The sequence below is a fragment of the Athene noctua genome, chromosome 15 (assembly GCF_965140245.1).
Source record: "Athene noctua chromosome 15, bAthNoc1.hap1.1, whole genome shotgun sequence".
NCBI lineage: Eukaryota > Metazoa > Chordata > Aves > Strigiformes > Strigidae > Athene > Athene noctua.
Genome location: NC_134051.1, coordinates 14,905,909 through 14,924,021, shown reverse-complemented (window position 1 = coordinate 14,924,021; position 18,113 = coordinate 14,905,909). Strand labels below are relative to the sequence as shown.

At 38.8% G+C, this 18,113-nt stretch overlaps 1 protein-coding gene across 1 annotated transcript in view; it reads right to left on the bottom strand.

Annotated features, from left to right (window-relative positions):
* LOC141966704 (uncharacterized) overlaps nucleotides 1-18,113 on the bottom strand; it is a 105,734-nt gene that overhangs the window by 81,845 nt on the left and 5,776 nt on the right. The window contains exons 3-10 of the mRNA XM_074919709.1: nucleotides 16,727-16,777; nucleotides 14,987-15,147; nucleotides 13,376-13,446; nucleotides 11,221-11,386; nucleotides 10,112-10,249; nucleotides 9,111-9,300; nucleotides 7,964-8,091; nucleotides 1,291-1,394 (exon numbers count right to left, since the gene is read on the bottom strand). Coding sequence (XP_074775810.1) covers nucleotides 1,291-1,394; nucleotides 7,964-8,091; nucleotides 9,111-9,300; nucleotides 10,112-10,249; nucleotides 11,221-11,386; nucleotides 13,376-13,446; nucleotides 14,987-15,147; nucleotides 16,727-16,777 — 1,009 coding nt within the window. The remainder of the gene's footprint in view (nucleotides 1-1,290; nucleotides 1,395-7,963; nucleotides 8,092-9,110; nucleotides 9,301-10,111; nucleotides 10,250-11,220; nucleotides 11,387-13,375; nucleotides 13,447-14,986; nucleotides 15,148-16,726; nucleotides 16,778-18,113) is intronic.

Genomic DNA, 18,113 nt, shown 5'->3' with positions numbered 1-18,113 from the left:
CTTTTAGGAAAATATTCAGTTGTTTTCTCTGAAAATGAAGCCAAAACATATCCAAAGTTTGACTTCTAAAGACTGAGGTATCTTAAAGTATTGATTTGCAATTAAGGTGGGGTTTTTTTCATTTCACCAATAAAAAATGGAAATAATAAACCGGAATTGACTAGCTTTTACTTCAGGTGCTTTTTTAGGCCTTGTCAAAGCGGAAAGGTTACACCAGCATGACAAGACAGCACACATTTCAGCTCTTAAGAGTCCCTCTGTAAATATTCTGTACCAACCTCCTATACTGGTGGATGGACACTTTTGCCTTAACTAGGAAGTAGTTAAACTAAACTGGGTAAAAGCACTTGCATCAGAGTAAAAGAACAGCCTCCATGGGATTATTTTTAGCTCCTAAAGTTAATAACCTTGTCCTGAGTAAAATGAGTCTGAAGTTAATATAGAAAGAGGCAAAGTAGTTTAAATTACTTTCTAATATTGAAAATATTAGCATGACTATTTGTCAAAAGGTGAGAATAAGCCTAAACCGAAACAAAGTTTGCCCCTTTTGCATGAAGTAAAGTTTAAGATACTGTTATAAACATAAAACCTGGCATTAGATTAATTTCAAACAGGCTGATGACATTTTGTACTGAAACCAAGTAAAAAAATCTTTGTCTATACTTTTCAGAATACTGATTTTGGAGGGAGGAAAAAATGATATTGATTTTAATAATACTGGATTAGTAGTTCTGAAAGTTTCAAACCAACGGCTCAGAACTATTCCTGACTGCAGAGATGTGGGGGCCTTGATCTTTAAAGCTGCAATTCTGTGGTTGGTACAAATCATCCTGAGGTTAGGCTGCTACTGAAAGATGTAGCTCCACCATGTCCATACTCCCAGCCTAACATTTGTCTCTTCTCCCCCATGAGTACTAAGAGCACTGAAGGTACAGATCCAGGTAAGCTTTTTTTCATAACAAATGGCAGCAGATGCTTAAAACCAGCAGCACTGATTTCCATCTAAGCCATAACTTGAGTTTCCTGTTCACATTGTTCCTCAAACAGGAAGTCTGTTTGTGGGAATAGGCACGGGACAGGAAAGTCTATTTTGTATGCAATGTTCATTCAGTAAGAATATCATCCCTCTGTCACATAAACAAGATCTGCAATACACATTCTTCCTTAAAGTGTTCCAATTTTAAATCCAACATTTGTTCATGGATTTAGAACTTTCATCTATTTTAAATATTTACAAAACATTTATTTCCTATATATATTTTTTTAATGCTGTTACTAAAGGGACCTTACCAGTTGTCTCTGCATTTAAATGAAGATCTTTGCCATAGAACTTTTAAGGTCTCAAGAGAAAGATGTCGAAGCTCAAAGACGAGAGTCATGAAAAGGTCTGCAGTCTGTAAGAGAGCACAACAACAAATGTTAATATTACAGCAGTGCAGAAACCAGCTTTAGAGAGCAGAGCACAACAAAGGCTTTGGGTTATAGCAGCATTGCCACCGATTTACAGTGTAACCTGAGAGTAAAACATCCTCTCTTCTCCGTGCCCTTATCTTTCTTCCTTTTCTCTTCAGGCTGCAAACATATAAGGAGCAGGGCTTTCACTTAGGATATCAGTCTGTCCCTCAAGCAACAGTGCTCAGTGACCACTATGCACACCACTAGTGTACAAATGAATAATAAACCACAGTGCAGCACTGTTACAATCCAGAAGAGAAGGCCATAATCTTCTCTGAGTTTGTATAACAAGATCCTGATTTATGACCAGAACTGCTGACATAGCTTTAACACAAAATGAAATAATATAACTTCATATCAGCCTTAAGTTCATGAGAAAAATAATTTAACTGAGGTTTGGACAATACTTAAAAATTTTGCTTGAGTACCTCTGGAGCTCAGTGTGTGAAAATATTCCATTTTACTGGGGAAAATCTCAAGCATAACTGCTCTTACCTCTGCAGGCAGCACAGGATTAGTTAAAAGTGAAGGTCATAAGAGCTAAACTGAATTGCTATAACATATAGCAGCTATTTTACCTGCAGTACATCATCATACACACAGCATAAATAAATTCTAGCCCTTCATTCACAAGCTGCCCCCTGCTCTTGTGGGCAAAACTGAAAAATCTACTTTATGGTTACTTCATTAAAAAAACCTTAAGTACTTCAATCTAGCTGTACAACTGAAGTTGAATAGTTCTGTTTAATGATTTATTTGCACATGCATGGCTGAAAGAAATTAAAAGCAATTCAGACCTGACTCACACTTTTCTGTTAAGTGAGGTAGCTACCTGTATTAGACTTTACATTAAAAAAAACCCACCACTCCCACCACCCACTTAACTTATATGGCAATATAAGTTTTCTACCAGCTGAAACAAATATTTTTTAGAAACTACTGTCTCAAGGTGCTTTTGGATGTGTATTACATTACCAGCAATAATTTCTATTTTCTAAAATGGGATGCTGGAAATCAAATTAATCCAATATTGAATTGAACTAACACGTTATCAAGACAACAGAAGCCTTTCTATTTTTATGGAGTACAAACCTTTCAGTGTCATCCTGACTCAAACCAGGCTCTGTATTACCAACCCAGTCTATCCTCTGCTGAGGAAGGAGGATCTTTTCTCCTTTTTACAGATTATTTTCATTTGCACATACACTATTCATCACACTGTTATTCTGGCCTCAGTAGAAGCTTTGGAGAAAAGGGTATTTTAAAGGCTAAGTAGCATGTAGATGTGTTCCTCTGAGACCTGATCCAAAGTTTGAGAAGGGAGATAGGTCTCATTACTTGAAAAATTAGCAGAATGTTAAATACAGTAGCTTGAATGTTCATTTTAACCTATCTTTATAATGTACAAGTTTTAATCATGGTCCATGTCATACTGATTCACTACAATCCTTTATTCACTTCAGATGTGAAAGGTTTATACATAGAACTACTGCTCTGGTTCCAAGGAAAACATTTTTCTTTGTGTAAAAATCATACAAACAAAGTCTAAACCCACTAAGTCTCATTTCCAAAGGTCTGGGAAGAGACCTACATTGACTACCTGACCTTCCTTCCAGGAGCTGCTTCCAAAAGCAATGAAAAATTGGAATAACCCAGTGCCAGCATTTTATTTTAATTTAAGATTGCCAAGACATTTTCAGTAAAAAGAAGCTGTCTTTCAGTAAGAAGATGGAGTCATTTCTTACTGTGTTGTTTGATAGGCTGGGGGAATAATTTCTCAGACCCATTACAAGCATTGTTTATGTTTTTGTCCTTTTGCAGCTTTTTTTAAAGCAATAGTATATTAATTTCATCAAATTGAAATTTTTTCTTCTACATGAAGCCCTACCTAGATATTAATTCTTATATAATTTGTAATTCCATAGCTAAAATTCAGTTAGATTCACATGTATTCTATTCCATCCCATCCCATCCTTACCTTTAAGGTCTCCTTTAAAAACAAATTACCAAATCCTTAACACTACGGAGGTAGTGAAACACATTACATTTCATGGTCTATAAAATATTCAAAGAACTGTATTTAATGAAGTTCTTCAAAAGCATTTGTAAAACACGGGCCTGTGCATTTTTACACAGGCAAATACACTATGGGCAGCAGGATTCGTGGAGCTGGGGAGCCTCGCAGATGTCATCACATGGAGCTGCGTGTGCAGCTGCTGCTGAGCTCAGGTGGCTCATCAGCTGGAGACCACAGCACAGTTCAGGACAAAATTTCCAGACTGATATATTTCCAGGTAATATAATTTTAGACTGTAGACTGACTTCGTTCTGTTTCACACCTGCTGACTAGACAAGCTCCCACATAATAACTTTGCAAAACTTCACAGAGAAACGGCTGGTTTTACTTCCTAATAATAAAGCTTTAGAATGAACTGTCTGGTCAGGTGGGCTGTTTGTATTTTTTATGGTAGGTCACGTTGAAATCGAGCTGTCACATAAACAATAAGATAATTGCAAATTCCTCTATTTGCAGTATCATAATAACAAACTACATGCAAATTTGGTTCCTATTCCCACCTCGAAACGTAAGGAAGCCTGGCTTTTATTCTGTATAGAAGCTTGGTTTTCCTTCTATCTGCAGGTTTACTGTAGCTCTATTAAAAAAAAAAAAAAAAATAAAAAAAAATCCTCTGAAAACATAAACATGGTATAGTTTAGATTGGAAGGTAAAGTAGTAAAATGCTTCCCAAGAAAAGAGTTTTTATTTATGATATATACAAACACTTATCCTTTAAAATCTTGACACCCTATTTGCTGCCAAGTATAGGCCCATGTAATCACCAGGGAAGTTGCTCTGAAAATGTGTTCAAATGAACATCTTTCATTTTGCTTACTAATTTATGTTCTCAATTCAAGTGTGAGGCCTTCTCTCCTGTAAATATAGTATATCTCTTTGGAATTACATAGCTCTGTCTTCTGGTTTTCTGATGTCTGATTTATCTTTTCAGCTATACATGTGTTAAAGTGATTCGTTTGAAGGCAAAGCATGAAACCAGATGGATGCTTTCTTCTCCCTGAAGTCTACTGTTTGGAAAGCTATTGTTATTCTCTCCTTGCCATGGCATAACTTCCCTTCCTTCTGATCATCATCAGTTCATTCTTATTTGGTTTCTTACCTTGCCTTAACCTAACCTTAACCTTATTTCACCCACAACATCAGGAAAAATGTAATTGTGCCTGGTCATGGACCAGGTTTAAGTGACCTAATGGGCCATTCCCAATACTCTCTTCTAAGGCTTTCCAATTTAAAGCAGACAATAACTTTACTAGGAATAGAAGTCTTTGCTATAATCATACAGAAAAAGAACAGTTGAATTTCTAAAACCAAAATCATCCATATAACTAGAGTATCTTAATTCATCTTGATAATCAGAACATCTTCCTTACTTGGGAAATACTCTGTGATACTCCCTACACCCACAAATTAGAAACATGCAAATCCTAACACCCAAGTAGGTAGTAACTAGCAATTAGAAATGCCGTATGAGAAAAGCAAATGGTGAGACCATGCCCTAAAGGTAAACTCTTTTGGGTCTGACTGGGGTACAGGAGTCAGGCCGAGTGAATCTGACACATTCTGAGATACTCTTGCCCACACTGCTTAATGCATACATGGCCACATTCACCAGAGCAACCAATCCAGCATCAAAACCCAGACGGCGAAATGTAAATGTAGCCCCCAGCAGAAGCTGTGTGACAAGCTTCCTTCAAGCCTCTCTCAAGTGAGGGTCCCTTCTCCCTATCCCTTTGACCATTCTTTGTCAGTATGCAGCTTGTTCACTTAATGGTCCATTAGCTAATCTACATTCACATAGAATCTTGTTTCATAATAGCATTAAAAAATTAACAACAACTTTGCTTCCTTGGAAATGACAGTTTCCACCCCCATTTTCTCATCCCTTTACTGTTTTCCCTAGAGTTAGGGATTTTTCCTTGCATTTATTCTTGGTTTTGTGTCCTGAAAGAAATGCATAATCTCGCCTCATTCAGAGTCAAACAATAAAGGGACAAACAAGCTATACATGAGTAACAGCGGAGCTGTCTCCCGAGCAACGCTGTGGGCATTCCCACAACTTCTTTCCTGGCCCAAAGGACATTTTATTGGTTGAAATGAGGGATAATAAAGATCCCCTTTGAAATGTCTTGTCACACAGAAGGAACACCCTGAAACAGTGAAAATGGCTGACAACCAATCGAACCCTGTGCTGGGACAGGCATATGATGAATAATTCACCTCTTTTTTTAGGCAGCAGCACAGACAGCAGCCACTTGTGCTAATCTTAGTAATTTACAAAACAAATTTCCCACACATGAAGTCAGTGGGCCTCTTTGGAGACAGAAGTGACATCCCACTGTTACTGGGAAAAATCGTCTACCATTCTTTCAAAGACACTCAATTACGAGTGTTCAAAAGAAGGTAGGATTTGCAGAAAGTTTCTCAGGTCCACTGCAGTAGTTTCTTTTTTCAACAATTTCCAAGTGGTAAGTAGCCCTCTAGACTGTTCCTAAATGCCATTACTTACTGCTGTTACAATGACAGTCACACAGAATTAGGTGTTATCATACCCAAAGAGGCTGCTTTTAACCTACCATTAGAACCATTATGTTTATGGCTCTTTTAGCTCTCTATAGCCCCAATCTCCCTAGCATGCAGCTAAAATAGATAGCAGACTTGCTTATAACTCAGAGAGAGAAACCTATCCCAGATACCACCACCCAGAAAGGCCACCTGCTGCTTTCTCCCCAGCCCCCACTGAGGTCTTTGTCAGGCTGTGATACCAGGTCAGAGTATGATCACCATTTAATAAGTTGGGAGTAACTGCTAGGGTTGTAATTTATCCTAGCTGACTGAAGTTGTTGTGACTGTGATCCTTCTCTACCCTGTGCCTTCGCCTTAAGTCTCACACCACACTACACAAACACCTCCTTGTGCTCATTAATCACAGCAAAGCTAAGAGAAAGGTGAATATACACAGTATATTAATTTCTAAACAGGCACCCCTGGCCCGCAGAGTTGTAATTCAGCAGTGCACTCTTCTCCAGTCCCCATAAAGCCTGTACTCTATCTCCCAGTATCTGTGTGTCCCCCAGGGAATAGACAGGCAGAGCTTTTGTTCTTTGACATGGGACTTAACCTAGACAAAGAAGTGCTTTCTCCTAGGCTAGGTCTGAAGCAGTGTTAACATCACTTGTATCCATGTGCATTTACAGGAGAGATCACAGCCCCACTGCACAAGAAATAACCTTGCTCCAAAGTACAAGCAATCTAACAAGACATTAACATCAGAGGACAGGGAATACATCAGGAATGAGCTGATCATAAATCACTGTCACTGATGGGATAAACCCATCAGTGGCAAATTCATGGAGGCACCAAGGCCCAGTTCAGCGCTTTCCCCATTAGACCATATTTGTTTAATATCCTGATCAAGAATGACTTAAACAAGAAATGTGTTCTTGTATTTTCAAATTTATGGGGTTTTTGTGTTGTTCTATACAGGAACTTCATTACTAGCAAGAACCATTCTATCTGAAGCATAATGGGATATGAAGTGCCCTGTCTTTTAGGTCATTGCCCTCAGTTCATCTCAGGTCAGCAGTGATTAAGCACCATCATCTGTTGATCCTTCTGTATTGTATGTAACAGGTGTTCTTTGTAATCTCTGAATTTCACAGAAAATAGGGATCTTCATTTCAAAGACAGTGACAAATACTAATTGATCCAGCTGCTGCCAGTATCAACAACAATTACAAGACCTGTGTGAGCTAAGGAGACAGGCAGACCCTCAGATAGAATGATGGTTGTTATAGAAAAAAATTAAGCCACTGTATGTTCCATATGATCAGAATATTACATTCTATCTTAACAATATTCACCAATGAAAATGGTTTAGGTGAGAAAAGACTCCCTCTGGACCCAAGCAGCATCCCAAAAAACCATGATGGTTATTACAAGAATTAATCAGAAGCATGTGGAACCAACCAGCCAAGATCTAGAGGCGAGGGTTTCATGTGCAGACTGTTTTGAGGGGATGAGGCAACAGGAGAAGGACCATCATGGCAACAAGAGCACTACCAGAGCTAGTATCCCACACTAAAGCTGTAGGAAAGGGTTTTTGCAATTAAGCATCAAAACTATCAGTGATAAACCAAACCAGACACTTTTTTTGTTTGTTTTTCCACAGCAAAATGAAATTGCTTTTGCCCAGTATTCAGGGACCATATGATGTTTTGAGTCTTCTTTTCATTTTGATTAATTGTTTATAGAGGTAAGCGACACTTCAAAGCACTTTATCTTTCTATAATTCCACATTAAAAAATTACCAAAACAATGGAAGGCTTCAGTATTTCAAAACTGCTGCCTCCTAGTCACCTCCTATCTGTGTGGGAGAACTCTCGGGCCACAAAAGGTCTTACACGGAAACGAATGTTATATGTAAAAACTTACCTCAAAACTTGTACTATGTGCCAAGCAAAGCTTCCACACCAGTTCAGTCACTTCCCCTCCAGTGACTTTCCTCTCAGTTTCTTCCCTTTCATAGAGCATGCTGGTCACATACAGATCCTCATAGTCCACTGGAAAGATATAAGGAAAAATCAGGTATCTGGTGGTTGCCGGCCATTTGCTATGTTTAAACCTAAATGCTAGGGGAAAGTTTCTCTCTGAGCCTTTATTTCTACATGTAAGAATCTCTCTAGTCTCGGTAAAGCCATGGATGAATATGAATGCCTGCAGTCACGTTGAAATCAAGAACACAACAGAAGAAAAGCCTAAAGACAAGTGTGACCTGAAAAAAAGAGTCAGAGAAACAAGACAAAGAAGATATGCATGAAAAAAGTCTCACTTTCCATCAATATGCCTCTTATAATGGCCCTGCTACTTTACATTCATCACCCTTTCCAATTTTATCTAAACACTTGCTCCGTTCCACACTTCAGTCTCCTAAAAACTCAACAGGAGATCTAGGTGCCAAGAAAAATAATTGGCTTGGCTCTTAATCTCTTCCTGAGGAAGAACCTTGTCATCTTATGTCAAAATAACTATAAACAAAAAGGGTCCTGGAAATTTGGATTTTCCTTTTAAAAAAAACAAAGCTAGAAGCAGACAAAAAATAGTACAAATTGTTTCTCAACATTTAGAGCTCAACTTTAAAATCTTTCCTCAGGCAAGCCTCCCACTGACTTCAGTAAAATCATTCTCCTAAGGAGAAGCACACAAGAGCAAAGAAGGAGCAAAAATTAAAACAGTTCTTAGTTCCATTAGGACTTGCACTTAAATAATTGCACTTGTACTCCATTTGTACACAAACTAGGAACTGTCCACAGACACAGGAAGGCTGATGCTCTGCATACAAGGGGTCTAGGTACATAAAGTTGGCCATTATGGAAATCTATCACTTCTGGAGACCCTCTCAGCTTCATTATAGCAGGCCCCAACTCCCAAAGAAGGGACAGCTCTCAGTAGTCCAGCCTGTAAAAACATCCACTTTCACATAGTTTAATACATTAAATGAAATATCAGGTTCTCACAGGCAAGACGCAGCCCCAAGACTTTTCTAGCGAATAAATTTATTTTAGCAAAAACATCATGTTACCTTTTTTGTACAGTGTCTCTGTTTCCACTTGAAAGAGTTTCAGTGAAGACTGTGTGTGTGTCTTTGCCCCACTGCCCTTCCGAGAGAACAGTGCAAGAAGGTTGGACTCAGCACATTTGGCCTCTGCCAGGACTCCATCCTTAATGCTCTGAACACATTCCAGTTTGGAGGACAGGATCTGCTGCTCAGACTGAGAAGAACAGATACTAAAGGTAAACTCTTGATGACCAATGTCAGCCTGCCCAATCCTTTTACTCCCAACCTCACAGAGGATTCCAGTTCTATGATACAGTGTGAGTCTCTTGTCTAGACATTTAACAGTGCCTAGCCTGCGGAGGTTAATACTCTTTATCTGCAATCTAATTTTTCCATCACTGAAATGCAACTGCTACTACTTCCAATGTCAAATAGTCTCAATCCATTTCAGTTCACAAAACAGTGTGAAGCTCACCTTTTCAGTCAGCAGAGTTCAAAAAAAGCAAAAGGCTGGTAAATTATGACTATCTAGTACAATACAAGAAACAAGTAATATTCTCCTAATAAAAACAGCACAAGATACCAACATTGACTATATTTGCCGTGAACAGTGGAAAGCTGTAAGCTTGGATTTTAGAAAAGCTTCTATCTTTCCAAAGTTTTCTGCAAATAACATCTTTGTTTGCATAATGTATTTCTCTTATCCACATCTTTCTATTCCTCTCTTTCATGCTCTACTTTCAGTTTACCACTACAACATGTTTTAATGACAGATTTTAATCCAGGTGCCTAATAACCTCTTGCATTTATACGATAATGTTCATCAACTACAATGCAAACCTGCAAATTCTGTGAATGACATGCATTGCAGGGACAATAATCATAATTTCTTTGCTAAGAATTTGCTAAGGATTGGGCAGACACACACAAATATAACTGAGCATAAACAACAATACAAAAATGTTTTCATTTGCATTATGACTCTTCAAAGAGTGGAAGGATCAGTGTCATTCCCCAACACCTACCGACATATGAGGAAGAACAACAGACTGCACAGAAGTAAAACCAGAATATCGATGAGAGCAGAGGTTCAAGTCCCTTGTCTTGATAAGAATAGGACCTTTTCGCTGATACCTTGTTGGACATATTCCCAGAACATCCACCTAATAACAAACATACAGTGTTGAATCACACATGCACACATACAATATGAGCAGGTATTATGGGCTGTTACAATTAATTTTAATAATTGTTTTGTTGTAAGAACAACAACAGAGATCTAAATTCTCCCTTGAAGGACACTGGCTTTGCCACAAAAGCCATGAACAGGCAAATTTTAAAAACCTTGGTCAAACTTCATAATAGCCAGGGTTTGTTGATTTGTTTAATTTTAGTGTTATTCTGAATCAGATCATTTACAGATGTATGTTTTTTCATATAAGATTTTGTGGGTTTGTAGGGAAGCATTAAATCAGAAGAGCATTTCTACTCAGCAGAAGTGTAATATTACATATGGGTGTCCCAAGCCTTATTGCAGAACATCTATTTCCCTGATATGTAGCAATGGCATGAGAATAGCATACATCATGCTGAAGGTCAGTCTAGAGACTGCTCCTCACAACAGAAGTGCAGCTGTTGAGGGATCTCAGTTGCACTCATGCAAACACATGGGCAACACTGGGGTACTCTGGACTATTATTTCAGTGTAACAGCAGAACTTGAGCTTAAGTATTCAAAAAAAAAAAAAAAAAAAAAAAAAGAGCCCTGAGAAGCTTCATTTTAAGCCCTCCTGAAATTAATTAAAAAAGTAATGATGAATAATCATGAATAATGAATACTGTACTTTCCCCAGAAAACAGGTAAAGCACAAGTCCTGGTGTTACAACTCCTCAGAAAAAATTCTGCAATTCACGGCTTTTCCTCAGGTAACCAAGTAGTGGATTCCAACCCTCAACAAGAATGCAAATTATAGATAATTACATAACATTCACTACAAAAAGCAATCAGACAACCACCACTGGCTGCTGACCAGTCACCAAGTGGCAAAAACCTTTAGTTACTTACAAAGGGAATAGACTTCATGTGTACAAGGGCTAACAGCCTCCCTAGAGCATGACTCTACCAACAGCCTCACCTCTTCAACAACTGCACTAGCAGTGGATGCTTGTGATGTCTGCAGGACACTGAGAATGCCTCGCTTTATGTTCAGTGCCCAGGTCTGTTCGCTCCTCACAGGACAGAGCTTCAGAACTTTCCCATCATGGAAAGAAAAATGAAGAGGATGCTCTTCTAGTATTTTCCTGCAACAAAATAGTTTATAGTTTCTTGCTTCAAACAGCGGCTGCAAGTCAGTTTATGGCATTAAACTCAAGATTTTCTGAACAGAGCTGTTGTCCACAATGGATTTGTCTTATTCTGTATCACTATTCTTTATAGCACACCTCTATTCTTCATGAATTCACCCTGACCCTAAGAACCCTTAAAAACAAAACAAAACAAAACAAAAACACCAAAACAACCCTATCAAGATAATCACAGCATCTTTGACATAACTGTAACACTTAAAAGCCAACTCCTGGTAAATTGTTTACAAGTAATTATACTTAAGGGCAACAATTCTTGTTTAATGTAAGACAAAAATTCCATTTTATGATTCAGGGTGCCTTTGGCATTGGTAAGCATGTCTCAGTTGCAAAGTAGCTGCATTTACTCTTTATCATTCCTCTTCAGCTGTGATACACACTTTCCAATCAATCCCTCTCTTCCTGCTCTGCTAGGTGTACGTACTTGGGCTCTATCTCAAAGTCATTCCCCAGTCTCTGTTGTCAGTCAGCTCCCTGATTGCTTTTGGTATCCCAGATTGAGAGTACAGTGTTTAAAAGAGATCCCTTTTCAACACTGATTTTCGCTACTAATATAATGTACTTTAATCATATGTTTCCCCTCTAGATGGGGAAATATAAATCATCCAAATGAAAAATTCTACAGTAGCCCAATGGTCAGGTCCCATACAGGGAGATGCACAGTTCATCTGCACGTTAACTGTGGAACTGTTTATCTAATCAACTGGGTCATGGAGACAATGTAAGAGAAAAACTTCTAATGCACTAACACCTGGATAAAGCCTTTCCAGAAGAAAAGACCGTGCACATGGGATAAGGGTTTCTGAACTCCTAGGCAACAGTGGCTGCTTTTGCTGCTATCTGTGGAAATTACATGCATGTTCAGAGGGCAAGCTAGACCACTGTATATTCACAATAGGCTGAGGCAAATGCTAATAAGGTTCACTCATCTAAATAATTATTTTCAACAGCCAAGCTTCACTGAATGCTTTCTTTCCTACCTCTATTTTTTGGCTTCTCTGCCAAGAACAAGACACAGCTGCTCTTACCTCTATGAAAATCCTACAAATAATTTCACAGATGTGCCTGCACTTTGATTTGAACTGGTACCACTACCAGTGCTGTGAAACACAAAGCTCTTCCTGATTAATATAAAAAGCAACGCATTTACTCCAAACTTGCTCTTTTTGACCCTTTGAATTGAGTCAGTTACCTCAGTTCTCAGTGTTGTTTAAAGGCTGAGAATCCAAGTAGCAGGACAAAGAAGAAGATTACAAGGCTGAGCTTAATCAGACAACAGAACTGCTTTTTTTTTCTGAAGAAGCATCAGCTTTCTGGGAAAACACCAGACCTCCACAGTTTGAAGAGACCTTTTTGTATAGGCATCTTCCCTAGGATCTATACCTTTGCAAGTCAGAGGTAAACACACCAACATATGTTATGAATGAGCTACTAAAAACAAAAACATAAAAGGAAGAAAATGACATTAGATGAATAAATACAGTTTAAATATCCTGGAAGAAAAAAGCCAACATTTTGTATCAGGAGAATCCAGCAAACCAAGAACTTCTGAAATGTGTTTCAAAACTTAAGAGTCTATACAAGTAACAACTGCAACTCACAGAACTAGTGAGCAATTCATACACGCTGCTAGACAGCTACAGGCCTGATAATTTTTACCCAGAACAGTTTTAATTGTCTACTCTTCAAATGTTTTTACATACAAAGGGATGAAAATTAGGTTCAAAGAAACCTTTTTGAACAAAATGCCTCTCATTTTGCTGATGGTGCTTATATCGCCATCCCTGCTTTTTCAAAAAAACCCACCAAAAATCAAACCCAACTAAAAAGAGTATGAAACAGAGTGAACAACGTCCAGTCAAGCTGCTGCAAAGCCATACAGCTTCAAAAAACACAAGAACTAGACCAGATCAGAAGTTTTTCTACCTTAGACTGTCCATTTCCTTCAGAGGTTCCTCTCTGGAGGCAAGATTTTTCTTAATCTGTACATCTTGCACCTAGGAGCAAACGTTATAGAGCAACAAATATCATTGTCAATAGGAACTTGTGGACTTTGTCACATAAGGATACCTACACAGAATGTCACAGGCTATGAAAAAGGCTCGAAAAAGGCTCAAAAAAGGCTCAGTGTTGCAAGCAACACAACTGCATAGTCACATCTTCAAGTTGTATATCTGAGATGGTTTCCAGAAATTTCTTCTACAAAGTTTCACTTACTATTAAATACATTTTATATGGCACTATTATATCCCTTTCATTTCCAGGCCAGAAGCAATTACCTACTCTGGGGTAAAGTAGGAGCCTGGATAAACCCAAGTTCTTTCTACTCCAGTTGAGAAGCAAAATGACTACCCATCTCAGTTGACTCTTGAGACTATACCAGGTAAAGTTCTCAGTATTCAGTAGCCATTTCACAGCTTACTCTTACTGAATTCAGAGAAGAAAATGCATACTTAAGTTCATTATGGAATTTCCTAAAGTACTTACAATTTGGCTGGCTGTGGTAAAGAAGAACTGTCTTCAAATGTTAGATCAAAATGGTGGCTCTCCATCCCATTTCAAGTGCAGCATAGAGTGCAACTTTTCTTAATATTTTCTATTTATTTTTTATAAAGACAAGCATTCAACTACATATCGTTTTGGGTATCTTAGGAGGCTTCAAATTAAGATAAAGAGCTAGAAGTTGTGGAATCCAGCCACTGACATTGCAAGGCAGAAGAGAGTGATTCAATCTGAAGACAGTACTCAAATTCTCATTTTTCATGCAAAGTCAGGGGACCACTGACCAGTTAATTTTATCCATATGGCCATGTTAGGACAGGGATAACTATCCTATTCTTCGCTGGCCTCATGTGTATGTGTATATAGTACAGACATGTCAACCTCCCGCAGAACCCATGAATTATCCCCTCTGTTAACCTGAAGGAAAACCAAGGCAGATGAGAGAAGTTTATTTTCCATGCTCCCCCTGCTAAAGCACTGTAGTTCACAAACTGGCCTACCGCAGGGCTCACCCCAGGGAAAGGTCTGTAATCCGAAACTGCTCTGTTGCTCTTGTCACTGAGAGAGAGATCTCCTGTCGAGATCAATGGAGTGTTACAAGACTGAATTTTACACTGGGTTAGGAATGGCACCAATCCAGCATATCACACAAGTTTGTCAAGTTCTCTTTAAAACACTTGCTATTTTTAAATTACTGCCACAGATATGAAAGTGATTAAAAATAAGACAAGCTCCTTTCAAAGGGACTAACTTCATTTCCAGTTCTGCAATTCATGTGACAAAACAGTGAAACTGTCATGCCACTTAGGAAAGAAAACAATGATTTGTTTAATTTGCCCTGTAAAACTGGCAAATACTGAATTTGAAGCTGTGTCATATCAAAGAAACTCTTCAACTCTAATTATGAGATCCAGAAATAAATTCACTTTTAATTACAAGAAAAACAAGTGTTTTAAATGTAGCAGTAATCCCTAAGAAATACAGAGTTCCACGTCAGCTCATTCCAATCACTCAGATGATTTTGACAATACTCACTTTCAAAGCCATCTGGCAGTTCCCCAATACCTCAATGATCACTGTGCTCTCCAGGGAGATGCCACTGCTTTTGTAAATACTTCCCTGCAGGAATGTGTTGGTGACTGCTGAATACCTGTAGCTGTATCTAGCTCTTTTGGGAAAGTACGATGCACTGTGTCCTAGGAAACAAACAAAAATATGGTTTTTAGTCTATTACGCTTCCCCCTACCCCTATTTTTTTTCTACTTTTTAATATTTTGGCCACTGGAATCACCTAAACAAAAGGCTGGATATTCAGAATGTTCCTTTCCCACTTGGACTTACAATTGGAAGAACTGGGTTTCTGAAAACACCCTGCAAGCTCCCGTATAGAAGGTTAAAAGAATTTCCCTCTCCTATGCACATAACCTCACAATTTCCATTGAGGCAGGGATCTAATTTCCAAGAGCAGAAAAGGAATGCAATGCATTTATGGCATGATGCTTTTCTGACCCCTTTCAGAGAGCAGCAAAGCAGGACCTTTGGAAAAGCAGGATGAAAAAGATCCGCTGATGCATTCAGTGCCGTTCAGGGCCATGCTGTGAGCTACACATATTCAGACAAATTAAATTACATGTTTTTTAAGTAAAGAACTTTGGTTCTGAAAGCCTGCCCAAAAAGATTCAGGCTGAGGAAGAGAAAGCAAGGGAAGACAAAGATTATTTGTATTTGTATGAAGACATTGTAATAACCTGGCAAGCATCCATGGATAGCACTGCCTTCGAGTAAATATAATGTCAGACACCCTCATGTGTGCTACATGGTCTCTGTATTCCTCTAATCAAAGGAGATTCTCTTCTAAACCAGATGATAAGAACCCTGAAAGGATGAGATCAGAGTCATAGTACCTTCAATGCCACACATTTTGGTGGCTGTGGTGTGTGAGATTGTAACAAATAAGGTGTCCCTAAAAGATAAAGACATCATGGTACAACCTTAACTGGGACCACTGAAGTGCACAAGAGGGAAAAATCAAAGAAAATACTCTCCCTTCCTTTAGATGAAGAAGACAATGCTGTGGCTCCCATAATACCGAGCTGCTTTTTCTCTGCCTTACAGCAGCACTGCAACACTCGAGCGCTTTCAATGACAAAGCCACACAGAGATGAAGTAATGGTGAATAAACGAAGGGTCTCTGAGCCATATGGTCTGTGTAGGTAGCTAAGAGGCCAGGGCAAGATCTCCTCGGGAGTAGGATACCCATGTGCTCTCCCTTGCTGTTACAATGAAAAAGACTTTTGCACATTCAAGTACCTGCTGGCAATGTAAACCAGAAGCATCAGTTACAAACTATACCTCAAGCCTTTCAACCAAACCTTTCCAGGTCAGTTCAGTATCCTGTCTTCCCATCTGTCCCTTCTTTACAGAATGTAAGTTTTGTGCCTGCTTACTGAAGGAGAAGTCTTTCATCATGCCTGTTTTAGTACAAAAAGAGCTAAAACTGGTTACTGGGAAAAGAGACCTTCATACATAGCTGGGTTTTGCCCTCCACTGGTTTAGTAGTTTGCTTCGCTCTAATATCTGTACAGAATGCAAACTTCAGGCAGGTCTGGGCCTGGTAAAGCTTAGTGAAACTTCTCTGCTATTTCCGTGTATGCTGATCACTCAGACATAAGTATCATTCTTCTAACACAACATCTCTGCTGCAGAGAAGAAAGTTTTCAAATCCCTCCTTCCTTATCACATATGAGGCCTGAATAACAGTCTTGTTTTACTCACCTACACACTCAGCAAAACAGGAAGCTCCATAATGTAAAGTCTCCAAGGATCCTGCAATGACAGCAAGATAGTAGAAGAACACTGAAAATTTTGTGTACAGCTCAGGACAGACCTGCTGATTTTGAGTTACAATGAAATAACTGAAACCAAAGCATGACCCTTAAAAAAAAAGAAAAAAAAAAAATCTATGAGTTTTGCTACCAAGTGTACAGGGACAAGTATTGCTCTTGCCCCTTTCCACAGATCTATACCACACAAGCACATACATAAAGGAATGACATGCCTTAGTGTATTTATTGAGGTAGGTATGGAAATGCAACAATACCATGGATTACCAAGTAAATTAAAGAAAAGGGGTTCTTAATCTGAGAAAGAAATACGCATTTTATACACTACACTTCTTCACATCCACAGGTTTTTAACTTTATTGCAGTTAGGGAAAATTTATACTTAGCTAAGATTTTTATTGCACATGGGCATTCAAGAAATCATAAGTATCATTTGAAGCAGAACAAAAGCAAGCTTTACTGCCCAAGAAAAACTTTTCCAGCACCAGCACACTAAGGAACACTCACACATCACAACTCAAGGGTGGCAGTTGGTTAAGACATCCTTTAACACTGGAGAGCCTGTTCTCCAACATGACTTTCATTCAGACTTTGACTGGGAGGGCAGCGAATTCAAGGGGATGCAGAACACACTTACTCCATACAAATGGAATTGCTTCAGATTCACATTGGCATCAACAGGGGAAACAGTTGGGGCTGCCACGTACAGAACCTCCATTTCTTCACTCTGTGCACACACATCTGCACAGTAAACTAGTAAGACTCACCCTACTGCTCTGACACTGAACAACCTTAAATAAGCCTGGCAGAATTACAGTCATCAGTTACCCTAAGCACTGCTAGACAACATGAAAGTCCATGATGAACTGGAGTTAAAAATTTGTTTTCACAAAGCAGTTCAGCAACAGTGACATTTTTAGGGTATCTATTTCCTTTGCATTGCTGTGATTGCCTCTACAAGGCTGGGGACTCCAAGGGCTAGACTGAATAAATCATGCTTCAGCACATGAAACAAAATCATTGCAGATTGCTTTCACCCCTGGCAAATACACAGATATTATGGTGAAGACTGGCCTACTGGTCCCCATCTCTTGAGAACTTCTGTGATAAACTTAAGGTGAATTACAGGACTTTTGAGAGAGGAGCCCCATGAAGGAACCTCCCTGTTAAGCGGTAACTAACATCCCTGTGTTGCTCAGCTTTGTCTCCCACTGGAGACAGAAGTTTAAAAAGCCTCTTTATTCCGGTTCTGCGCTTTTGGATGTTTTATATATGCCACATGCCTGAAGGAAATGCTCTTGTCAAATGACAACATTTAA